General features: G+C 38.9%; 3 protein-coding genes across 6 annotated transcripts in view; 2 read left to right on the top strand and 1 right to left on the bottom strand.

Annotated features, from left to right (window-relative positions):
* The first annotated feature begins 1,490 nt into the window (after positions 1 to 1,490).
* On the top strand, positions 1,491 to 5,590 carry tmem130 (transmembrane protein 130). Its single transcript, XM_019272077.2, has 8 exons — positions 1,491 to 1,608; positions 1,693 to 1,769; positions 1,849 to 2,020; positions 2,109 to 2,254; positions 2,347 to 2,431; positions 2,543 to 2,745; positions 4,566 to 4,672; positions 5,157 to 5,590. Exons 1-8 carry the CDS (start codon positions 1,601 to 1,603, stop codon positions 5,295 to 5,297), a joined length of 939 nt encoding a protein of 312 aa, XP_019127622.1. The 5' UTR covers positions 1,491 to 1,600; the 3' UTR covers positions 5,298 to 5,590.
* A 3,159-nt stretch (positions 5,591 to 8,749) lies between these two features.
* On the bottom strand, positions 8,750 to 14,392 carry nptx2b (neuronal pentraxin IIb). The gene is made up of 5 exons (XM_019258751.2): positions 13,682 to 14,392; positions 12,946 to 13,165; positions 12,259 to 12,503; positions 11,916 to 12,095; positions 8,750 to 10,199 (listed from the first exon to the last, which is right to left on the bottom strand). The coding sequence occupies exons 1-5, from the start codon at positions 14,138 to 14,140 to the stop codon at positions 9,969 to 9,971; spliced, it is 1,335 nt and encodes a 444-aa protein (XP_019114296.1). The 5' UTR covers positions 14,141 to 14,392; the 3' UTR covers positions 8,750 to 9,968.
* Positions 14,393 to 20,143: 5,751 nt separating this feature from the next.
* trrap (transformation/transcription domain-associated protein) overlaps positions 20,144 to 25,410 on the top strand; it is a 76,224-nt gene continuing 70,957 nt past the window's right edge. The window contains exons 1-9 of one of the 4 annotated variants that reach the window (XM_019258758.2): positions 20,144 to 20,232; positions 20,790 to 20,974; positions 21,922 to 21,971; positions 22,298 to 22,408; positions 22,664 to 22,768; positions 23,152 to 23,235; positions 23,825 to 23,881; positions 24,328 to 24,453; positions 25,019 to 25,096. In XM_019258758.2, coding sequence (XP_019114303.1) covers positions 20,875 to 20,974; positions 21,922 to 21,971; positions 22,298 to 22,408; positions 22,664 to 22,768; positions 23,152 to 23,235; positions 23,825 to 23,881; positions 24,328 to 24,453; positions 25,019 to 25,096 — 711 coding nt within the window. In that variant the 5' untranslated portion in view covers positions 20,144 to 20,232; positions 20,790 to 20,874. Of the gene's footprint in view, positions 20,233 to 20,302; positions 20,669 to 20,789; positions 20,975 to 21,921; positions 21,972 to 22,297; positions 22,409 to 22,663; positions 22,769 to 23,151; positions 23,236 to 23,824; positions 23,882 to 24,327; positions 24,454 to 25,018; positions 25,097 to 25,410 lie in introns of those variants that run through there. The other 3 variants (XM_027289201.1, XM_027289199.1, XM_027289202.1) reach the window with 3 other exon arrangements.

The raw sequence follows: 25,410 nt of genomic DNA on the forward strand, positions 1-25,410 counted from the left end.
CCAAATCCTTTATTGAAATAGCAATACTACAATATCAAATACTTAGTTAGGCTACAGGTCCTGTATTCAATATAAGAAAGTAGTAGTAGTAGTATTTTCAATAAAGTAAAAATACTCATTGTGCAGAAAGGTCTCTGTAAGATTACACTATAAGATTATTAATGAAAAGCAGAATGCAAAGATGTAGCCAGTTTGAATCACTTTATATAAATGCGTTGAGTTGTTTATTCAAGAACATTGCACAATAACAGATTAACTTCACTTGTTTTCTATATGAAACATCCTAATCCCAATCCTACAACTGTAGCTGTCAAATACTGTAGTGGGGTACAGTATTTCCCTCTGAAATGCAGTGGAGTAAAAGTGCAAAGAGTCATAGTATGTAAACTATCAAGTACAATAACCTAAGTACTCAAGTACAAGTACTTTCCATTTCTGAGTCCATGATAAAGTCACACCTGAATGTTAGTTTTCACGTGTGAAATTTTGCTTTTATAGCACCTGAAAGATGAGTCATTAAAATGTACCATGTACAGTAAAGTAAAAATGTCACATGGTTTTAAAAATTTGGAGAAAAAGTTAATTTTCGCAATATGTTTTGGCATTTACTGTAAACCATAGCTGTCTGTGGCCTGATGGGTGGTGACATACCCCATCACTTGAAAGGCTATTAACGCATTATCACCTGTCCTGACACTTAAAGGCTTCACACGTCATGATTGGAATGAAGCAAAAAATGTGCATATTGTGTGAATTTTACATACAACACGAGGCCTGACATTGCCATGACATGAGTCAACAGCCCACATGAGTGAATGATGACACAAACTTTTATAATGGCATCATAAAATGGTAAAATCTGATCTTGATAAGGTTAGTAATACAAGTTGATAATGTCATTTGGTGCATATTCACCAACAAACAAATTAAATGACCAAACAAAACAAACACAAAGGAAAATGATTTTGGTCTTCTGTAGATCAGTTGCTCGCTTTGCATGGTTGATAATCCAGCCTTTGATGCAATAACACATACTGTATGCCCCTGCTTTGTTTGATCCATTATGTGATATGTATTATATTTTTGTATAGTGTATCTATAACTTTATGTTGACTTTTACAGTCAGTAAACTGTGCTGCTTTTGACAGTAAGCTTGTAGTTCAATCTAAACATAAACACTTCATAACCTGCTTTTTAGGTCATTCTTGAGTTGATAGCACCACCATGTGGATGTTTTATGTGTCAGAGATTTATAAATATGCCTCCACTATCCTTATCAAAATTGGACTTGTGTGTTATTTCCGTTTTCAGAGAAAAAAACGCTGATAAAACATTATATTTCAGATAAATGTCCCACATCACTGAGCGGAATGTGAGTTGTGTCCAACTCAAAAGCTGATCGTTTCCCCCCAGCCACATGATTGTAACGCATGGTGACAATTTCAAGCCTTTATGGCGATCATCTGCATGCTCTGACTGTCAAAGCCAGTCAGACGGAGCCGCATCACAAACTTTTCCTCTCCATGTCCAACTATTCTGCTTTCAGGATTAATTTCTGCTTAAGGTCCTCCCATTAGCTCCTGCGAGAGGACCAGCAGATATGGACAGGTACATCTAACTTCTGTTTCTTTTAAGATATGTCATGTTTCCTAATCCCTTTTTCTTTTAAAACTGTGGGATGTTTGTTTACAGAAAAAATGTTGTGTGCATCGTGATTCTCCTGGTCTTCCTGGGTGTGGTAGAGACCACAGACCCTTTGACAGATTTGGGTAAGCCATCCAACATTTCTAATTTATACAATTCTTACAGACTTCACAACTAAGTGTTTCCTTTTTTTCTTTCTTACAGAAAACATCGCTGGGAAGTTAGTCTTCTATCAGATCGATGGAAACGCCACCTATGTGAGGGACACAGGAGAACTGGCTTCAGATGTTCCCACTGAGACCATGTTTGAACTCTTTGATCCTCAGAAGAATTTCAGCTCGGCAAAGTTCACCTATACATGGGACTTAGGGAACGGGTACGAGGACTTTTCCCTAATGAATTATATATGAAGGGTGTGGGATGCTTTTCTCTATCTTTTATACATCTTTTGATCTCTGATGCAGAGAGGTGATCCAAGGGACTGAGCCAGTCGTCCGCTATCATTACTCAGCATCAGGGAACTACACACTGCGGCTGAAAGTAGGAGTAAATGTGGCCAAATATGCACCTATGCTCAGTGACTTCTACTCCATGGACGTCAAAGTGCTGGGTTTGTAACATGCACTTAGATGAGTTATGATATTTCCTTGTTTATGTGCTAACCCTATAAAGTGATGACTAATAACTGAAATGAATTTGTAGATGCCATCAAACACATCGAGCTGAAGGGGCCTTCTGATTATGAGGTGTCTCAGAACACTAGTTTGGCTTTTCATGTCGACGGAAGGTGAGCTGAATTTTTCTGTTCTTCTGTTAATTGCAGAGAAGCAGACATTCATTTTAAATTGGACATATTTATAATCACATGTGTTGTGCTTGTGTGTGTGTTTGTGCTTAGTCCTCCCATTTGGGTGTGCTGGCGCTTCCTGCCCAACTGTGAGCCGGACAAGTCTGGAAGCTGCACCCTAACCATGCTGTATGAAAACACCCTGCAACTGAACCACACCTTCACCTCTGCCGGCGTCCACTGCTTGGACATCAGCGTCCGCAATGACATCAGCAAGCTGCAGACCTCCTTCAGCCTCTACGTCAAGAGAAGCAGTGGGTGGCCACACAAACACAGATACCTGCAGACTAACAGGCTACTTTGCATAACAAAAAATGGAGGCAGATAGGGAAGGTGTGACAGAAAGACAGAAACTCAGGTTGGACAGAGTTAAAAGGCAGAGAGCTGCTTATTCAGTGTTATGAAACCTTTCTAAAATCTATTAGATAACAACAACAAGAGGCTGTTGATGCTTGTGTAGATTCTTCTTGTTCATCCTTAATTTCTAGAGTCACAATGTTCATTCAAGAGGCTGAATCATGTCTACGTAGTGGTGGGGTATTGGTAGAGAGAGCTTTACAGTGGAGGAACTAAATAGCACAGTCAGTGTGGTCAGTGTTTTGAGGGCCGATGGCAAAATGAGGATGGATGGTTTAGAGGACAACAGGGGAGAGTTGATGGTGAAACCATTTGTCTGCTGCTCACGACACTGTTGTAATACAAACTAAAGGCCCAGCATGTGGGGTCTAGACACCACCTAGAGAAGGTACGTCATATTCACTGTTTGGTTCTGTCAGCATGGGGAGCAAACTCTTTTAGGTTTTCAGTTGCTTATACCGCCACTGTGACCCCGCTGATCAGGTTGCTTAGATTTGATCCATGTCACTTTGTCGTGTGACGTCAACAAACCATGAGAGATTCAAGAGAGACGATGATACAATTCAGTACAAACAAACAGGAAATTGTGTTGTGTCTCAGTGTGGACAATTGAATGCCCATGAGAATAAATGAATTTGACATGGATGCATTTTTATACTTTGTAGCAGCCAATATGGAGGACAGAGAGAACATAATATACCTTTTAAAGTCACTCATAAATTAAAATATAATATAACATGTTGATTTGATTTAATCCAATGAATTATATTATTATTATACTATTGTAATTATATTATTAACATTTGATGCCATTTCTTTTTGAAAACTGTCTCTGTCCCTTTTCAGCTGAGCATTTTGTTGGTGAATAGGTTTATTTCATTTTCTAAATTTCTACTGTACAAACATAACTTTAAAAACTAAATAGGAATTCATTAAAAACTTTCTCTTAGGCACCCAAATATTTCAGTGCCTAGTGTATGCATACAGTTACTGTATATTTATTTTGTCTTTTTCTCATGGTCCACAATCAGAAAGATTTTTTGAACCTGTCATGGGGTGTTTCACATAAAACTTGCCATGTTCCAGTTAGCTGTGTTAGTTCCACAGACAGAGAGGCAGGCAGTGAAAATGGAGGAATCCATGGCATAGAGTGTCCCCACTGCTCAGCACATGACTGCTCATTTAATTCACTACCCATAAAAAACAGCTTTTAGTGTAGCTGGTAAACAGTGTTTTTTCCTGAGGAAAATATGGAAATTTGAACTTGGTTTTGAAGGTTTTGACCTCAGGTGCTGTGTGCTATGGAGGCCATTTTATCAGGAAGCTTTGTGATGTAGTATGGTTACACACTAAACAGCGTCACACATCCATACAGAAAACTGTCAGGGTGGCTAATACACTCTAATAAGCTTTCGCCACCCTAGTTACTGCTTCAACACAGCTTCTACTGTGTGGCTTATAGGTGAAGCAGCACTTAGATTAAAAGATGTCACCCGGATTCTGAGTGAGACTTTAATGTGGTTTATTTTTAGGATGCACTTTGACAGCTTTGGTATTTAAATAGTGAACATGACCTCCTTAACTTTAAACATTAAATTCACTAAATAACTGCTAAAATCTCAAGTTTAAAATCAGATTAATACATTGTTCAAATGTTATTTCACTGAGACTTTGAATCTAAAAGGATCACACTCTTTTCTTTCTGTGTTCATTGCAGATAACATCCATATGTTCTTCATCCTGTCATGCGCTGCCATTCTTGTCGCAACTTTCTCCTTCATCGCAGTCATCGCCTGCCGCCCTCGCCATCATGGCAGTTCACAGGTACCGATCTGAGTGTGTTGCAACATCTTGCAACATGAGATTTCTTTTATATTTCAACATATCTTATACATTATTCAATATAATACACCTTTTTATTTATTTATCGTTGTTAGGGACCATGTACAATTTCCATCTGTCAGTTTCATCAGTCACGTTCATAAAACAACCACACAATTACAACAAACAGACAGAATATATATTACAAATCACATACAGTTGTTGATACACACACACACACACACACACACACACAAAGAGAATCAGTGATTACACTTGAATGCAGTGTATGACCACAAGGAGGTGGTCTGTGCTCAGAAATAGATGGACACCTGAGCAACAAAGTATGTGACACAAAAATATCAACATTGGGCTGCCATTTGTCATAGTTCGTGGAGCAGTTTTAATCCAAAATGAACTTATATATGACAAACAAATATATGATTTTCAGCTGACTGAGAGTTGTCTGGACATGTGCTTTTTGCAGATTGCTTCTTCCAGTAATGCTTTATTCCTGAAGAACCAAGAATCTGATGGCCAAAGCTCGATTCTGTTTAACTTTACCAACATGGAGGAAGGAGAGAAAGAGCCTCTCCTCTTGCAGTTTGGGACTCAATACAGCTCTTAACTGTCTGTGTTCCAGCATACTGTGACCACATACATGTACAGTAGATGCAGCTTGCATATCACCATGGGATAGATGTGTATAGCTAAATTTAACAAGATATATAACAATCTATGACATTTCTAATAATTCTACTTGTGTAGGCAGTGCCTGTGTGTATTTAGGTTTATGATCAAAGCTGTGTTAATGAATAGTTTAGTCAGTAATGTTCAATAAGCTAGCAGGTCTAATGTCTTCTCTATTTTTGTAAGTAGATGGTGGCGATCAATTAATGAGTCACCGAGACTGAGCTGACATTCAAACAAACTCATAATGAATTAATAGCATAAGTTCAGGTCATGTTTCCGCAATGTGTTAGCATGCTGGTGATTTGGTTTTGTTGATGTTGATTTCTAAATTTGCATTTTGATATGATCTACAGAAAAATAATAATAAAAGCTGTTTTTGGAATCTAAATGATATATAATAAAAGTTATTTATTAAGTGTATAATCAATTTTGCAGGAAGTACAGGTTTGATCTCTGCCAAGTAGAAACCAGAAATGACATTTGAGTTCATGAATATATACAGTATGTATGACATACTAATACTCAGAGTATATACTGTTTTAGTAGTTAGTATACAAACCATTTTATTTTAACAGATAATGATATTATTATATAAGTGATTGAACACATGCATCATCAGATGTCAACCACTTGGAAAATTAGTGCCAATTCAATTTTACAAAGAGAAAATAATATTTCAAAAGATTTCATCTTTTTGTTTGTTTTTCAAGATTTCTTAGTTAGTTAGTCACTTTCTGTCCGTCGAGAGCTGTTCCTACATTTCCTTCTATATTGCATTCTGGTGATAGTATTCATTTCAGTGATACAGTGAAGTATCTGTTTTAAATTTGGCGTGCGTTGTAATCATCCACAGCCCTGCTAGCAGCTCTGTGAAGCTCTACCATGGATAGCCATGGCCTTGAGCTAAATGCACATGTCACCATGGTAAAATCATGATGGCAATGCTAACATGCTGATGTTTGGCAAATATTAAAACCTTTACCATATTCACCATCTTGTCTCGTTTTGACCTAATGATGGCGCTAGATGAAAACTGGAAGTGGAAATGTGAAATGATTAAAGAAATTCAGTCAGTGTTGGATTTCAAAAATGGAGAAGATTTAACCTCAGTGGTGTCAGGGATGTACATTATATGAATGCATTAATAATGAAATAAAACAGACGACAGACTATCAGGTTGAATAAAATATAACTAAACATGAATCTTTTCCCTGAGTCCTTTCCTGCTACGCTAATGTCAGTCAGATTATTTTTATACCGTTTAGTACCATGATGGTGTTTAATGACAGCTTGTCCTCTGTTAGAGATGTCAACAACATTATTAATTGTTAGTCTCCTGATGAATGCCATCTGTCAGTGCTACTGTGGAGAGCTGCATGCACTAAGATAAGTATTTCACTTTCGTCAGAGGGTCGACCTTGAGATTAAAACACTATTGTGGTTAAAGTCTGCAGCTGTCCACAGTTTTTTAGAAATAAAACATTTCATTAACCGTGTTTTAACTTTTTGGTATTCACTCATATCTGCTGATGCTGTCTAGTATGGAAATCTGGGCTTGGGGGATATATAGTATGTATATATACTATATATACTAATGAAATGACTAAACTATAATTACGTAATGCAGTCTAATGTATCCAATGTATTAGTCTTACCTTACGAACTTACATCGTAAGGTAAGACTATATTATGATTCATTTAGGCTTATAAAGTCTTCTTTGTAATATGTGACATCTATATAGCTTGCTGCTTTCACTTGTTTTTTACCCTGCATTTGTTGTTGTTGTGGCTTTAATTGAGTGTATCTGCACTATTAATCTTGTGTTGTTGAGATACAGGTCAGGATATTGTGATTTATTGGGATTTGTTCTCAGTACGACCTTGTCCATGCCCCAGTATTTACAGCCCCCGCACCCCCAGCTCGGCATTTCACCCACAGCTCTTGTTCAGTGGCATTTTACTTGTTCACTCTCTTTTTCTCATTTTAGTTCCTCTTCAGCGCCCTCTTCAGTTTCTTCGCCTCTGCCGTTCTCTGCCTCTGCTTAGCCTGTCTAGCTCTGGTTCTGGTGCCCATTACGGGGTTGTTCTTTATCTGTTATACTCCTCCACACCAGGCCTGAAAACCGGTGTAAACACTAACATTGGCCCAGGGCTCTGAGCTCACAGGCTGGACAGCCCAGCTAACAAACTGAGCTAACAGCATCTATAGTTTGCAGCAGTTTACTGTAAATTACAGAGAGCTCACTTCATCTTTGAGAACCAAAGCAGTGAACTGTTACTGTCACCCATTTACCAGACATGAAAATGTATGCTGTTTTAGGTTCAGGGTAATATAATGAGTCTTCAATACACCTCTTCTTTATGTTTTTATAGTCTTTTTAATAGGTCATCAACTAACCAACCAACCTTATGTTTATCCATTTATCCATCTTAAACTAAGACATAAAAGTACGGCTAATTAAGTATGAACAGATTCAGACTGGCCTTGGGTATCTTCTTTTCCATTTTCATGACCTTTATTGATTGAATTTAGCTCTGAAAAGCCGGATGGAGACTTTTACGTCATTGTTTGTTTCCCCCCTTTCAGCCCAGATAAAAGGATGTGACATACAGTGCACCCTGTGCTACCGGAAAATGACATGTTGTGAAGAAAGGAACAAAGAAGTGCCTTACATGTGAAATGAACAGTCAAAAGGAATAGATTTTGTGTTCAAACGAGGCCAGGTAAAAAAAAAAAAAGCCTGTGTGAATTACATGAATTTATCACATGACATCACTAAAGATCATAGTTAAAAGGGTGCAAGAACAAATTGTGCAACCAATTCATGTCTCCAGAGAGCCATACAGTACAATGTTTTTATTTTATTTATCAGACTAATTTTATATGTGTAATACACTTATCTTATTTTTTCTTGTCATGTATGAGCTTTTTATAAGTGTCCGCTTGTCAAATGTCATGTGCTATATAAATGAACTTGACTTGATTTGCCTTGCTTCGTCTGAGGGGTTGTGTCTGTGACGCCACCCATGACCTATCGGCCTCACTCATCTGTTAAGCGTTGCTAATGCCACCCAGGACACCTGTTGTTGTCTTGACCCTAGCTCTCTGAGTCTAGAGATCCCGCTCAGCCTATGTAATTAACTGCTTGTGTCACTCGGGTTACCTTACACAGTCACAAGAGATGAGCTGATTGTAAACTGGTATAGATCATTGAAATTCTTAAAACCTATAGGTTCATTGAATGATCTTAGATGACCCTAATGTATTTCACTATTAAATACCAAATATATATATAGGAAATATACCATTCATCTGGAAACTTTGGCAGAAACACAGACATTTGTGAATTCATTTTGCAGCAGTAATTTTCTTTATTTTACTTTTATTTTCATTTATTGGCAAAGTAAATAATTTACAACATTTAGAAAACATTTAATGGCACTTAATTCTCCATAAGAAGGCCAAGAGACAAGATAGACAATGACTTATACGTGTGCTAAAATCAGAAATTACATTAAAAAAAATATTTTTTTTCTGGATACAGATACTAAATAATGAAAAATTAGGTTACATATACAAACGATTATCATACATTTTAAATACAATTTTGAGCATTTTGATAGGTCTGTTAATTTTTTTTTGTTGAATGCTTGCTTAGACAATCCACTGCAACAATATTACAAATCACGGATAAAAAAATATTTCACAACATTGACGCTATGAATATATTTTCAACATGATTCACCATTTAAACAGGTTTTGTTCAAATGGAAAAGGCAAGGGGAAAAAAGCACTGTGATAGACTCACTAGTATCACTGGTATCAGTTATGCATGCCAAGAATAAGAATTTTTACTCGTATGTAAACTGAAAAACTAAATCAACAGTATTTCTACCAGAGAAATAAGCATACTTGAAATAAGTCACATGCTCCTACCAGCTAGTACCACATGACTCATAAAGTGCCAAATTGTACTTTACCGGTTATGTTCCCCTTAAAAATGACCAAACATGTCAGGGTCTGAAGTTTGATTGATGTTGGCTCTAAGCCTGTTCCCTAGTTAAGTAATAGACACAACATTAGCCAGACCTTTAATCTTTCCTGCTACTTACTCCCACACAGCACGCAACTCCAAGTCACATGTCAACTGCAAACTGCCAGTTAGTCTGGACCTTGGTGTATTTGTAGTAGTAGCAGTATGCGTGAGTCTGTGCCGGGCTAGAGTGGACTTCCCTTACTTCTTTCAAGCTTTTGAGAGTGGAGAGAAGGGTGTGTGGGGATGGGGGTGTGTCTTAGCAGCAAAACCTGAGGGAACCTTTAACCATGGTTGCGGGTGTATTGAAGGACATAGCTGTCTGATTGCCATTAGTCAGTGAAGGTGTTGAGCCTCCACATGACAATTTGAACACACATTCACTGCTACAGATTGTCCAAATGTTACGTCATGTGAGTGCATTTCAATTTAGGAGATCCCATCTGTATCACAAATCACAAATATCTCTCTAAGCAAATGATATAAAACAATCAATGTATAACACAGAGTCCATAAGCAATTAAAAAAGTACTGAATGGATGGAAATCTAAAGAGAGGCAGACAGATGAGTTTTAAGCATTGGGCAGTCGCTCCTGACACATCTCCAAGGGACGCTTGAACGCACCCCTCCCGAATACTTCAACATTGCTTGCAAGCCAGGAGATCACATTTCCAGGCATATAAGAACTGCAGTTAGCCATAGACTGCACCTCGACCGGCTTAAGAACTCGGTCCCAAATGTTCACTTGACTCAGCTCGCCCACAAAAGCCTGTCCGGCATCAAAGCGCCCACCCACCACGTCCTGTAAGGGCCATAAACAGCAGGATTTAAATTTAAACAGCATCAACAACAACAATATAATCAAGGGTAATTATCTTTCCGAGCTGGAGGACACACACACAGTCTGTGGTGCTATAAATGGACTATTAAACTTTCCGGTTTAATGTGTGTTTTATTCCCTGTTCTGTTTGATACTGTGAATTTTGTAGCACCCTAAAGATGCCACTGGTTGGATTTTTCAAAATTTTATTAAGAAGAATAAAGAGTACTACAATTTAACCTCTTAAGCTCCAGGGTCCCTCAATTGGGTTAGGGTTAGGCTTAGTACATACTGTACATACTTACACATCTGAACAAATGTCACAAATGTTGCCTTTATTATGAGACCAAAATGATTTAATCAAGACCTTGTAGTTGCAGAGATATACTCTATCAATGCAAACTATGGATCATCTATTAATTGAATGACCAGTGGTCGATCCTCAACCCTATGCACTCTGTATTCTGCTGGTAAAACACTGAACCCCAAATTGTGTGCACCTTGCATGGCGACCTCTATCTACAGTGGGTTAATTAGAGAATGTGACAGGTTTGTGGTTGTAAGTCTAGAAAGGTGCGATATACCCAACCATCATAACATCATCTTTGCTAACATGAGTGTGATAACATGCACGCAAGGATGTGCGTTTATTTTTTTAGGATTTTCATTAGGTGTACAGTTTACCATGTCCACCGTGTTAGTTTAGCATATTAGCAAAATACAAAGCACAGTTTAGGCTGATGTGAATGTCATTCACTTTCAGGTATTTGGTCCTAAACCACCGTGTTACAAATCAGTTTTAACTTGGAGCTGGAACTACATAAAAAGTCAGATGATCACAGTCCATAAGAGGAGAGGGGCATCACCAAATTTCATGGCAATCAATATAGTTGTTGAAATAAAAAAATAAAATCACAATGTCAATCTCACTGTGGGGATCACTAACAATATTAGGGAACCTCATTTGAGAGTCAGAAATGGTGCCAATCGCTCAAATGAATGTAACTGGATAACAGATAAAAAGTCAGGGAAGCAAGATTAGAATTAATCTTCTCGGGGGAAAAAGTTAATGCAAGCCTATTTTAGCTGCTAGAATTCAGCTGAATTTGAATTTCCTGTATGCTGTTTTTTTTTTTTTTACACTTTCTTGTCAGTCATGTGGCTAGATGTCAACTACGAACGATCTTCAAACACTGTTGATTTGTGCATCTCATTCCTCTGTTCTGACACTTGTGAATAATGCACAAATTGTCCACAGGGACATTGCAGTATCTGTGGGCAGTGACCGGTTCACTGTTGTCTTGTGAATGACTTTGTCACGATAACCTGCTGCCATCTTATTACTGCTGCTTCAGGTGTGGTTGATTTTCTCATTTCCATCTTCAGTTTGCAAAGATGCTCCATAAATAGATCAGAACTACTTGACATCAGACAATAAGTATGTGACTGTGTGAACATGCTGCACTACACACCTAATGTGACATTGTTAGTTCTCCTCACTGTCTGCTCTGTGTAAAAAACAGAAAAAACCCACTGACACTTTATATAGAACAGAAGTCATTGATGATGTAACTCCAGGCAGGTGGATGCTTTCTTTGATCATCAAATGCTAGAGTGATGACTAAAGATAGAGACAGACATGCGCCAAACACACAAAAGAGTCTGATCACTACTTTTGTCAGATTTTGGGATCCTTACCTGCTCCTGTCCGAGGATGATGACTCCCCCGGGTTTGATGGGGTGCCAGGCTGCCAGATTGTCACCAGTTCCCAGCTTCCCACCATCTTGATAAGCCTCCCACTGACCATCCCGCGTGGTCCAGGAGACGCAGATGTGGTGCCACCTTCCATCACGTACCTCCAATGGCAACTGGGCAACCTGTGTTAAGAACCCATTATACTTAGTTGTGGTTTATTTGTATGAGTTAAGTTAGCCATACAGAAAGGTTTTTTTTAGTCGGAGTGTTGAGGAACATTCAGGGATTTTCATTTTAGGAGGTATCATTCCATATAGCAGATTTATGAAGCCAGAGACTGCTTGCCTTGTCATTGATGAGCAGCTCTATTGGGTTATTTCCCCATTCGATCAGCACAATCTCATTCGCCTGCCCTGGTACACCATAAGAGAAGGGCGTCCCTATGCCAGGACTGGCGCTGGACTTGATCCACATGCAGAGTGTGAAGGCATACATCTCTGGCAGGCTCTTAGTGATGCGGCCGTACAGGTAGTTTGTCCGCTGTGGAAGGGAAAGCTTGAACTGTTCTGGGGATAAGAAGTCTCCTCCACCTGTAATCAAGACAGGCAGAGTCGCATAAACTTGTCAATTGCTGCCTGGGGATGAAAGCGAGGAAACAACAGCATCACATCCCTTTATGTTAAAAAAAGGTTTCCACAAAGATCCTTTTTATGTAAAAACTGTGCACGTCTGTCACCCTTATTTTGCTGTCTGATTCATCAGACCCTCTCAACTCTTTTATTCCTCTTCCTCTGCCTCCTCTCCATTAGTAGATGCACAGTAGGTTTGCTTGCTTTATGTACTCTTATATGTTTTTTTCCCCTCTGTGCATCACCATGTACCATTTTTCTCTCCACTAATGTGCTGGCTGGCACCTAACCTCATCCGCCAATGCAAGGTGAGTTACCTAATTCTCTCAGAGCTATATTTCATCTTGATTTATCCATCTACAGTTATGATGACGTGAATACGACAGTGATGCAGCTGAATCACCTTTCTCCAGCTCACTGATCCTCTCCACCAGAGCGTTCAGCGTGCTCTCGGTCTTCAGCCTATAGGCGGCCGTGGCGTTGGACAGCATGCTCTTCTCCTCCTCCAGGTTGCTGACTTTCTTTAGGAGCTGTTTCTCCAGCTCCCCTAACCGACGCTGCAGGAGGTCGCGGAGCTCACTGGGGAACGAGGTGCCCGATACGTTGGCCCGCATTTGTTGTTGCTGAGGAGAGGATGGGCAGGACAAAATGAGCAGGAACTGCACAGAGTAATCAGAGCTGCAAGTCATGTGTTACATCACCACCATATAAGCTGTCATTTCTTTTTCATAACTGATTGACAGACATATTTTTGGAAGTTTGGATTGTTTCTCATCCTGTTATTAGACAAATTTGATAAAATCAGCTGTGGCAATAAACAAACCCCATGTGTCTTTCATGTAATTAGGATGCATGAGAGGCACCGTCTGTGGCTAGAAATCACATAAATCGTCATTTTAAGCCTGTGATTAAGACATGTTCGTGCTTTTTAAAGCAAGCATATTCTATCATACACTTAATAGTAATAACAGTAACCAATTAGGCTATGAATCTCTTTCCTTTATACGGTATACATCTGAGAGATCTCCATGATGTCACTGCTGAGCACTGTGTCATAATCCTAAATTCTCAATACGGTACTTTTACGCATGGCTTTGGCACAAGGGGTTATGCGCAATCGTTGCAGATTTAGCCCCTACCTCCAAGTTCTCCAACCGGTCCTTGAGCCCCTGCATGGTTTTTCCAAGGCTGTCGATGGTGTCATTTGGATCTCTGGGAACATCCCCCATTGTGTTCTGCTTTTCTTTTCCCCACGAACCCCCCTTCTCGTACTTCTTATCGTCTGTGGCTGAGGCGCACAGGGACAGCTTGTTGGTTAGCTCGTTGATGGTGCCAAGCTGTTTGGAAATATTTTCTTTCTGAAGTAAAATTGTCTCTCGAAGCTGCATGACAGTATTCCGGAGCTCCTCTTCCTGGCTCCCGGTGTTTAGCTCGGGTAGCAGTGTCACGGGGCAACTGACATCGCCGCTGATGGGTACTGCCCGGCAGATGTAACGCTTTCCATCGTCCGGTTGTCCAATTGCTAGTTGACCGCAGCCCAACGCACAAAAACATAACAATCCATACAAGAGTGAAAACATAACGACGGCGTTTACCATTAAATAAAGTCAAGGGAAAAGTGAAAAGCAAAACACGAACTCTTTAACGAAATCCACTCTTTAGTGCGTAAAAGTGTTCCCAAAATAGGTCTACCCCAAACAACATCACGTATATCTACTTCTACAAAGTAACGCCATGTCTAACCAACAAAACCGAGAAAATTCTGAGCAGAAAATCCGATCAGGGGTGACTCGGTCACTGTAAGCCCGGTTAATGTGGCTTGTGTTAAAGGAACTATTCCTGGCACAACAGAGCGCATAGTGTGGTGCTGATGGGACTGCTCCTCTTAGACAAGAGGATTACCAAAAACGGTGTCTGTGGAAGCTTCCGGATTGGTTGTAGTAGACTGACGTCACCTACCAGCTGGGTCAGGCGTTTGATTATTTTTTTAAGTTAATAAGCAATGATTACTGTGGGGAGTTAATTATCTCACAACGGTGAAATATGATAAAGGGGGGCCACAGGGATTGGAAATGTGTGATCAATCAGTATAATTTCATATCCCCATATTTATTGTTCTTTTCTGGTTCTCTAATTAATCAGTTCCCACCCAATTACTGCCCAGATAGAGGTGTGGTCAGAGAAGTTGCTACTTTATGAACATTTCTGCAGCAATCATAGTTTAAATGTTAAAAATGCCCTCAATTCAACACTGTGCAAAGCTCACGTTTTCAACATTGAAATAAATAATTAAACGAATATTGTCTCACTGTGCACACTGCTAACTTACCTGCCAAGATGTTTTAAATTTAATGAGGGCTGGGAAACAGTAGGGATGTTTGTGACACATTTAGTTGAAATAAAGTACTTCTTCAGTGATCACAGAGGAGTTATTTAAGTTATTTTGGGAAAAAATACAATATTCAGCTTCATCATCTCACCAGTTTGTGTTAGAAAGGGGTAAGTCTTAATCTATAAACCATTAGATATTGGATAATAGTTTACACAATAAACAACAACAAGAAAAATACATGTAAGTGAAATTTTAAGTTTGCTGTCCATGGAACACATTTTCATGTGTCATTTTGTTGTTAGCAAAGTTCTGGTGACGCAAAGTCAATTCTCTCTGAATTAGTGCCATATTCTCACTGACTTTACAGCTTGTCTAATGTTGTAAATGGCTAATCAATGAACTAAATGAAGGTTTGATTTGCTGCTAAAGCTGCGAGCATTAGGCCAATGTTATCCATTAGCATGTGTGATGTTCAAATATGGTCAAATTTTCACTGTCATTAGTGCCAGCAAATATGGTGGAAACAAATATGTTTGTTAGGTTAGCAGTAAAATCAAGTAAAAGTGCCATATATCAATGGTTTAGTGCTTAAGATTTATGCTTTATTGGCACGAATGGATTCTAATATTCACAGCAATGGTTTCATTTAGTGTTTAATCACCTGAAAAAAGAACTGTGGTGTTTTCATTACCTTAAAATGAACCTTTTATATCTACAGACATCACAGGTATCTGTGTATCTCTCTTCCACAGAGTCTGTCATGTTGAAGCACCATATTTCTTCAGTAGCCCAAAACGGACACACCAAACACTGGCTCCAGAAAGGGCTTTTCAGTTTTGTGGAAATTGTATTTCTCGTACAAAACAATAAAAACAATAATAAGCAATAAACAAAACAATAAAGTCAGTTTGAACATTAAATAATAAATATTTTGTCTTTGTACTGTATTCAATTGAATGTGTCCTTTTGCAAATGATTACATCCTGTTTTAATCTTTCCAGTTTCTGCTTTCAGGATTCATACTGATAGTATCAACAATTCAAACTGTGTGCTGGCACCTCCTTTGAGACTGGTAGGAACTTAATAATGTTAAGTGAAACGGATACAATTGAAATCAAATGTTTCACAATATTATATCGTGGTGATTTTTTTTGTCTCCAAGGGGACCCAACAACATCTACCTCAGGTCAGGACCACACCCCATAGGCCCCACCACAACCTGCAAAAAATGGTCTATGTCATGAACTAGGCCCCACACCCAATCACCTGTTTGCCTCCTGCCAGCTGAGAAACTTGGCAGAAAGCACGATTCACGATTTATATTGTCAAGCTGTATGTGTGAAACATGACTGAGTGGTTATTGAGTGCAGTATCTGATTCATAAATGAAAAATAAATACAGAACACAATCATTCAATAAGGTCAGTATGGTAAGAACAGATGTGCAAGCAAGTAATTATACTATCTGTGCTTTTCGAATAGATACAGACGTCTCAAAGTTTCCCAACTGACGAAAACATGATAAATCGTTTTAAATGCAGGGGAGTCTCTTCAATAAACCAAGCAGTGAGGAAACAGGATGTGGTGGTAAACAATTAGCAACAGCTGCCCGCCTGCATAGCTGTGAAAGGTCAATAAAGCCTGGTGTGCAGACTGGAAGGCATACCACTGTGCTTTGAACATGGCATCCAGCCATGCTCCAAATCCCACAGTCAATCAGGGATTTTATTGTGACAGTAGAAACAGTTTTACTCAATAATTACACATTGTTCAATTTTGTGCTTTAAAATAGCAAGAAACTCAGTTGGAGGGATTCTGATTTGCCTGAAATAAATCATCAGATAAAGACGCGCTAATAAAAACCTACTTTTAGAAAAGGCTACCAATCATACAGGCAGTTTCATACTGACTAACGTCAATGCATCATAAGGTCTTTGGTGGAACTCCTAACAACTCAGACATAAAATGACTGGAACCATTGATTTAATCTTACACAATGCACTGTATGTTATAAGCTTATGTTTTTTATATAAAATATTAACTTCAGAGTAAGTATATACAAATACATACAGTGAAGTACAATATTTTGTGTAATTAAGCACAATAACTTCCTCTGTATAGTTTAATAAAATGGAAATACTCACGTACAAGTATTGTATTTAAGTACAGTAACTGAATACTTGCTTTCCAGCACTGAGCAATATGAAAGGCTGATTTCACTGATGAATGGTGTCAACCAGCTGTTACACAAATGTGCATATATGTGATGTTCTTTTTGTATTTTTCCTAGATGTTAAAAGTTAAATTTTTCTTCTTTCTTTCTTCTGCCACTACTCACATCATCAAAAATGATGCAGGAGTGCAGCAGCAGCAGCAGCAGCAGCAGCAGGGAGTGACCATCAACAGCATCAACATGCTGCACACAGGGTTTGGTAGCTTTGCAAAGCCTGTGCAAAACAATTACCATCACTGGTGACAGACTCTGCCCTTCTCAGTTAAACACAATATTTATTTGTTTTTTTTTCTTTTGTTTTTATTTAGTGTTGACATCACACCTATTTTCTGGTTATCAGGAGATAAAAAGACAAAAAGGTACCTGCCGTAGTCTCAAACTCCTGGTGATTATAAAATAGTTGAAATGGAGAAATAAGCCTTGACATTCATTAAATTAATAATTAAAGTGAATGATTGTCAGGTCTGAGTCTTAGCTGTCTGGTTCTCAGAGACATGTCCTCTTCTTTTGCAGAACTCAAGTGCATATGGGTAAAAAAAGTGAATATACATCGGAGCTTTGGATGTATGAATAGATTTTCAGGGTATTGTTGATGATTCAGACTAAGTCTCAAGGAAAGTGCACTTCTTTCTATATGAGAAATAATGCAGAGGGTGATCCGGCTTCATCATAAGGGCATCAGCAGGCGCAGCAGTGCTCTGAAAAAACACAAATCTAATGGACAGATGAGTGGTTTTTGGAAAGCTGGAGAACCAGTGTGTCATCCACTCTCCCCTCTCTCACGATAAAACCCCCCCATCGGAGAAAAAAACTCCATTAATGAAACAACCACGACAGTGCAATAAGCCTGAGACAAACATCTTTTAGCAGATCATTATTACTTAGGGAACAGAGCCAGTAAGAGAATGAGAATGTCACATTACATGTCAAATTACCTTTTACATTATATATGAAATTCATTGAAAGGAACTTCTCATTCTGCAGACTTTTGCCAGTGGGTTCACTCTATGGAAGGAGGATGCTGTGTGAAAGGCAGAATTATGAATTAAAACCCATTAAGAAAGCAAGCGGGCAGGAGACAGGCTTGATGGATCAGGCATGATAAATAATGAGCCTCTTTCAACCAGATTTCATTATTTCCAAAGCTATTAAAGCAGCCATTATGAAAATACATCTCAAGCTTTGTTGTCATATACTTACACTTCCATTTGTGAACCACAGAAGTGTGCATGACAGCAAGTTAATATGGTGACAATGAAACTTGGGAGCAATTTTTAAAATGATCATGACAGGTAATAAACTCTGATTATATGTAATGAGTGATGTGCCTACATGACTGGCTAACTCAATAAAAGAAGGAGGAGGAAAAACACAGTCTGGACTTGGATCAATGAAAAGCAATAAAAAGCCACATTTATTTTTGGCACTCATCCTCTCAGATATTTTTAAACATTAATTAAAAATGTCTATTTCTAAGTCTATAATAATTCAGATTTAAACACTGCAAAAAGCAGCTAGTTTTCTGAATCATCTGATAAATCTGTAGCTTCTTGAGTCATACAAAATTACTGAAAAAACAAAACAAAACAAAAACCCTGCTGATCTAAACTCTTGGCTCACCTGTATTGATGTAATATCTTGTAGTTCTGCCACAGTCTTATGAAAGTTTAATCAGCTCTGAAGATCAAAATCTGGGACCAATTTCCGATGTTTCGCTCCTCACAAACACAGCTCACACCAGACATCAGATAAGAAAATGATGTGGAAGTGCCATGGTTACAATACTTTGTGCCAACTTCAAGTGTTTGGGCATTATGTTTGTTTCACTTTGAGCACTGAGAAAATGAGAACAGAGGGATCACAGACCTCCTGTCTTCTTCAGTGGGCTGCCATCTTGTGGTAACAACAAACCACACACTATAATGAACTGTGTGAAGAAACTAAGTGAAACAATAAATACATTAACCTAATTACCTTCCAGTGTCATTCCATCTTGTGGCCTATCTATCATAATTTTTCAAACATCAGTCATTACCTATTCATATTAAGATCTTCTAGGCTGCCAGGTTGTGGACTAGCCCTCTGGCTGGTGTTGACATTTGCATTATATTTTAAGCCAGTCCTTAGGACTACACTAAAAACACTTGACTTCTGACCTTTTATAAAAGAACTGCAGAACATCTGCACCAAATTAATGGTGCAGTTACAGCTACAGTTACAGACTTGAGGGATTGTTGTAAAAACTACACTACACTACATTAATGACTTACAGACATATAAAGCTACCTTTACTGCCTTGTTAGAAAGTGTGAAACTCATATATACCCAATATTAATTACTTAATTAACATTGCAACTGCAGAATGGATTTATTTTAATGACCCATTAACCTTTATTAATATGAAGGACAAACAACAGCAAATGAAATGTTTCACAACCCTGCAGCCGGAAACATGTTCTAATTTATAAATGATCTACTAACAATTTGTCAATGTTTGATTACCTATTAATAAAGCCATCGGTGAATCAAACTAAAATTAAAATAAAACAACTCCAAGCCAAGCATGTAGATTTACATACATGGAAAATTTGAGTAGTGCAAATCCCTTGACTAAACTGCAATTAAAAAGATATATAAATACTGTATATTGTCAGTTTATATATACACACTAATCTACACACAGTAATATTATGTGTTGAAGTGCTTTACATGTGATGTTGCACTTACACACACTTCCCTCCCTGAAAATCCAGTAGTTGTATACTGGCGCCAGTGAGCATGCGCAGTTACCCGCGGTAAGAAGTTCCTCTTCTTACGGCTTGAAGCCAGAAGACCATCGAAAACGATGGTCTTATATCCACTGCTTTTCACGTTGTATCGTTCCGCTGGCACTAGAATAAAATAATAAAAAAATAAAACCTACTTTTACAGAACCGAAACACATATTATATCGCCTCTCTGTATTGATATGTCAAGAAATATTATAAAAATGTATTTTTTACGCTATAAAGAGACTGTAACGCTCAATGCGCGGAGGGATATCACACCTCTTCGCTGGTTGCACTCTCTGAGCAGCGGCGCGAGCGCGGCGGATACAGAGCGACGGTTTCCTGTCTGTGGCGGTGGGTAAGTGTAAATGATTCGCTTTTCTTATAAACTTTGGCCAAATACTGGCTGTTTTCCACGGCTTCTTGTGTGCGAGTAGCTTTTGAACAGATACAGTGTGTTTCCTCGGCGTACCCGGTGTTTATTTCCTCTTGAACGGAGTTTAACGTTAGGGGGGGATGCGCGAGCGCTTTCTTTCTTTTGGAAGGCTAGCTCGCGGAGCTAACGGCTGCTAACGCGCTCCGCTGAATGAATAGCGCGCGTGTCGTTTGTGGTTTAAATGCAAGCGCGAGTACGCATGCGAGGCCGCTTAATGACAGAAAAATATTCACATTTTGACGCAGAAAACTCGGCTTTTAATTTAACAATCACTGTCAGGGCTTTACAGAAACCGTGCTAGCCGATGCTTGTCATGATGTCATCACTCTGCGCCCGCAGAGAGGCATGTTTGTGTCAGGTACCGGTTTGTTTGAAAACACCGTAACGACGCTTATTTCTATTTTTAAAAAAGTTTTCATACGTTTTCTGCTTTTCACGCTGACGGGTCTTGTGAATCTTCTTCTCTCTTCTCTCTGCAGTGTACATGAGATCACACTGAGTTCTGTATACACGGGTGTCCAGCCCCCTGTACCCACAGCAGCGCTGTCTGTCCCGGCCGCCACCATGGCCTTTGTGCCTGCTCCCAGCCCCACTGTGGTCGACCAGACCACACTGATGAAGAAGTACCTGCAGTTTGTGGCAGCACTCACAGACACCAACACGCGTAAGTTCATAGAGTGTATTAGTACACAGAAAAAAAGCAGAAGGCAACCCCCAAAATGATGTACCAAAGATCTGTCTGTTTAATTTCAAGTCTAATATCAAATGCAGGTTTACATGAAGGCACAGTGTGTAGGATTTAGGAGTTTTTCTTTGCAGGAATGGAATATAATATTCATTAGCATGTTTTCTTTAGTGTATAACAACCTGAGTGTGAGAATCGTTGTGTTTTTGCTGCCTTAAAACGAGAGACGTGCTCCTCTTCCATGGCCTTCTAGTTCGGGTCATTTGCTTTTAATGTGAATTTTGCAGCCAGAGTTTCTCTCCCATGCTTGGAAGCAGAAGAGGGTGAGGCGTGGGAGAGTATTCATTTGGTTGCAATGTGCAACTTCACTGCCAGGTGCCATTAAATCCTACACGCTATGGGCACAGGTTTCCCATTTCATCATCCTTCATGCTAACTTTTGGGCAGGTGATCAGATGCAGTAGGGATTGGTGTAAATTCCACTTGTCCTGTTTAATTCTGTTCATTTAAATCAACTATTTGCCAGAAAATATTTGTATATTAAGTTGATATAAAAATGAGTGGATATATTCAATGAAAAATAGAAAGCGTGTTGTAACATTTCTAGTCTAAGGAATCTAAGTGTCAGCAAAGTAAGTGTTGGTTTAGATGGGGGCATCTGTGCTCAGCATGGGCGATGTGATGAGAGCGATATGCTTTAGTCCAGTCAAAGGTACGTGTGTGTCTGGGAGAGCGTTTGTGTGTGTGAGTGTGTTGAGAGCGTGTGAGCGTGTTTCTTTAACGTACCTTTTGATCAACCTGGACGCTGAAAGTAAAACTGATAAGATCTGAGAGTCCTTGCTGAGCACGTGGAGACGGCCATGAGAAGTGGAACTGTGTCATTAGCAAGTTTGATCGATGGTGACGCTCTCTCCTTCAACTTCCAGCCGATGAAACCAAGCTGAAGATGATGCAGGAGGTCAGCGAGAACTTTGAGGTGAGTTTAATGAGTGCTCTCGGTGTGTGGTGGGGGAGATTAATTTTCTTTGTCTTTTTGATGGATTATGATGGATTTTTAAGAAGTTTTATACATTTTCCAAAAGTGTAATTCTCCTTTAGATTTTAGTTTGAATTAAACCTAAGAGAAGTACTGTATGATTTTGATGCTGCAGCAACAACAAAAGAAAAAATTACATTTGCACAGCAGTGAAACATGGCTGCAGGATATACTTTTATATTTATATTATATTTACTTTTTTTTATATACTTTTAGTTTATTAGTTTACTACATGATATAACATGTCTTGGGTTTGTCCATTTCAGAATGTGACATCTTCGCCTCAGTACTCCACCTTCTTGGAACATATCATCCCTCGCTTCCTCACGTTTCTTCAGGACGGAGAGGTGCAATTCCTTCAAGAAAAACCCACACAGGTTTGTGCCTAAATACAAGGGTAAACCTAACCCTTTAACCTCTTCATCAGTGTTTAACAGCTGTACTCTGTATTAAATCCACAAGTTCACACTAAGTAGCATGAGCATGGTGGACATAGTCCAACATCTCCAGACTAACCTGTCCGCTTGCTATGATTATTTTGAAGTACGTCATTAATTCTCATTGTATTGGTGTTGAGGAAAAAGATTTTTTTGGTAAATCAGTCACTGAACTTTGTCACTGAACTCTTTCAGCAATTGAGGAAGCTGGTGCTGGAAATCATCCACCGTATTCCAACAAATGAACACCTTCGCCCACACACCAAGAATGTCCTGTCTGTGATGTTCCGCTTCCTGGAGGTATGAGTCCTCTTATCTTCCGTCAGAGCATTTTAGATTTTATTATTTAGCATTCCCCACTTACTCTAGACCTGTAATGTAAGTAATTAACAACTAATAAGTTTACAAAACAGTAATTAGCAAATATACTGTGAGTGATGAAAAATGAATATTAACCACCCACTGAAAGCTGAAACGGAAAAAACTTTCCCTGTGGTGGTAATTGTTTTGTGTTTTGGATAAACAAATAATTAATACAACAGGTGCAGCCCATCACTGTGGTGAAATATGTATTTAAATTAAGAACTCACTGTGGGCAAAATAAATACTAATTATCTATATGTAGTTATTCTATGCATACAGAAGCTTTTGTGTAATAATTGTGTTTGTGTTTTTTTCCACAGATTGAAAGTGAGGAAAACGTGTTGATCTGCCTTCGCATCATCATCGAGCTGCACAAACAGTTCCGACCGCCAATCTCTCAGGAGGTGAGAAGCTCAGACTTATTGCTTTAAAAAGAAATTTGACAGACTAGTGTGTAGGATTTAGTGGGGTCTATTAGTGTATTCACTGACTGCAACCGCCTCACCTCACCCTTTCCTTCCCGTCATGAAGTAAAAACCACTGTGGCTGCAAAGAACACAAAAGGCTCACTAAAGTTTTCTGATAAGTTTGTCTTTACTTGGGAAACATTGTGGTTTAACATGGAAGACTCTGTGGGACATGATCCGGATAACATGATTTATTTTCAGGTGATCAAGTAAAACATTTGTCATTTTTTGTAATTCTCTATAAGTCTCTGTCTCAACTAATGACCTCATTGTTTACAGTAAACAATGGCCATTAAAAAATCATTTAACAGCATTCACCATAACCTGTATGAAACAATATGGCAGCACTACTTAAGTAATACTTCAGAGGACAGAGTTTTTTTTTCTCTCTCCTTGGCTTAAGCAGACCAAATAGAACTAAGACATTAAAGAATAATTGGTTTTCGTTCGTTCTTTATGAAAAAGAAAAGGGAACGTTTTTATTAAGTTGTGGATTAACGTGTTTTCCATAATCCTCTCTCCTCAGATTCATCACTTTCTGGACTTTGTGAAGCAGATTTACAAAGACCTTCCAAAAGTTGTTGTAAGTACGACCTCTGCAGCAGGTGTTTTTTTTTCTTTTTCTTTTTATTCATTGAAGAAGTGTTCCGACTTCAGTAAGCGTCCTTCAGAGCATGAACAGGTGATCGATTCATTATGGGTTAGTGTAAACGCCACTTATGTTGGTTTAGATGGGAAATCTGTGCTCAGCATTGACGATGTGATGAGAGCGATATGCTTTAGTCCAGTCAAAGGTACGTGTGTGTCTGAGAGAGCGTTTGTGTGTGTGAGTGTGTTGGAAGTGTGTGAGCGTGTTTCTTAACGTACCTTTTGATCAACCTGGACGCTGAAAGTAAAACTGATAAGATCTGAGAGTCCTTGCTGAGCACGTAGAGATGGCCATGAGAAGTGGCTGCCATTGTCTTCTCCTCCCTGCCTTTTTTTGTGTCTGTGTTACCTCTAACCTCTGTCTCTCTCTGCTCCCATCAGGCCAGGTACTTTGAGAACCCACAGGTGATAGCAGAGAACACAGTCCCCTCTCCAGAAATGGTTGGGATGATCACGTCGGTGTTGGTTAAGACTGCACCTGAGAGGGAAGACAGCGAAACACGAACAGTAAGTCAACCAACACTTTTCAATAGTTGTCATTCTATAAATATATGGCCTTTCCTACATACAGTACTCTCTGTGACCACTGGGTGGCAGTAGTGCACCGCATTGGCACAAAAACGTGAGACCACAAAAGATAGAAAATACATCAAATGTAAATTATGCTCTCATTTGGCATATAATTTTCAAACTAAAAGTTGTATAATGTATGCACATTTGTCAGTTACACAAGAAGCTGCACTGGATTTGTTTAATAGAGGAAGTTGAGGATTTCTTTTCCTTGAAGTTAAATTTGGTCACTGAGAAATTCTTACAATAGGAAAAAGTCTTAGTAGTGAGACATTTTATCGTGGTAAATGTTTAATAACTGACAAGCATTTAATCCCTCAACATTGTGGACCACTGTGTAAACTCGACTGTGTTTGTCTTTTATTCACTGAGGCATTAGTCTGTCAGACTCACTTCACTCGATATGTTTTTATCTGATAGGTGTGGCGAGTGTCCAAGCACGTACATCACTCTGTTATTTTAGTCACCCTCATTATGTTTCTCGCTTTGTTTCCGCCTCTAGCACACCATCATCCCGCGAGGGTCTTTGTCCCTCAAGGTGCTTGCAGAGCTGCCTATCATCGTGGTGCTGATGTATCAGGTTGGTGTCATACTCCTGAACTTCTCTAAATACATCCATCACGCAGTAACCTTTGGTAATGTGTTCCAGTAACAGGAGAAAGGAAGAAGTGAAATTAATTATTGGGAAAAATGTGTTATCTGCTTTTTGCCTTTTTAAAAAAAATGCAATTTAAATGCAAAGGAAGCACATACAAATGACAGGGAATTACAAAGTTCACGGTAAAATGTGCTTCCTTTTTTAGGACTGGAAAATGAAGTCGCTATTTATTTCAAAGCTTCTGAAACTGAATTGACTCATCTGCATTTTTAGATAATTGGAGTCATCGAAGTTTA

This window comes from Larimichthys crocea, chromosome XVI (genome assembly GCF_000972845.2).
Source record: "Larimichthys crocea isolate SSNF chromosome XVI, L_crocea_2.0, whole genome shotgun sequence".
Taxonomy (NCBI): domain Eukaryota; kingdom Metazoa; phylum Chordata; class Actinopteri; family Sciaenidae; genus Larimichthys; species Larimichthys crocea.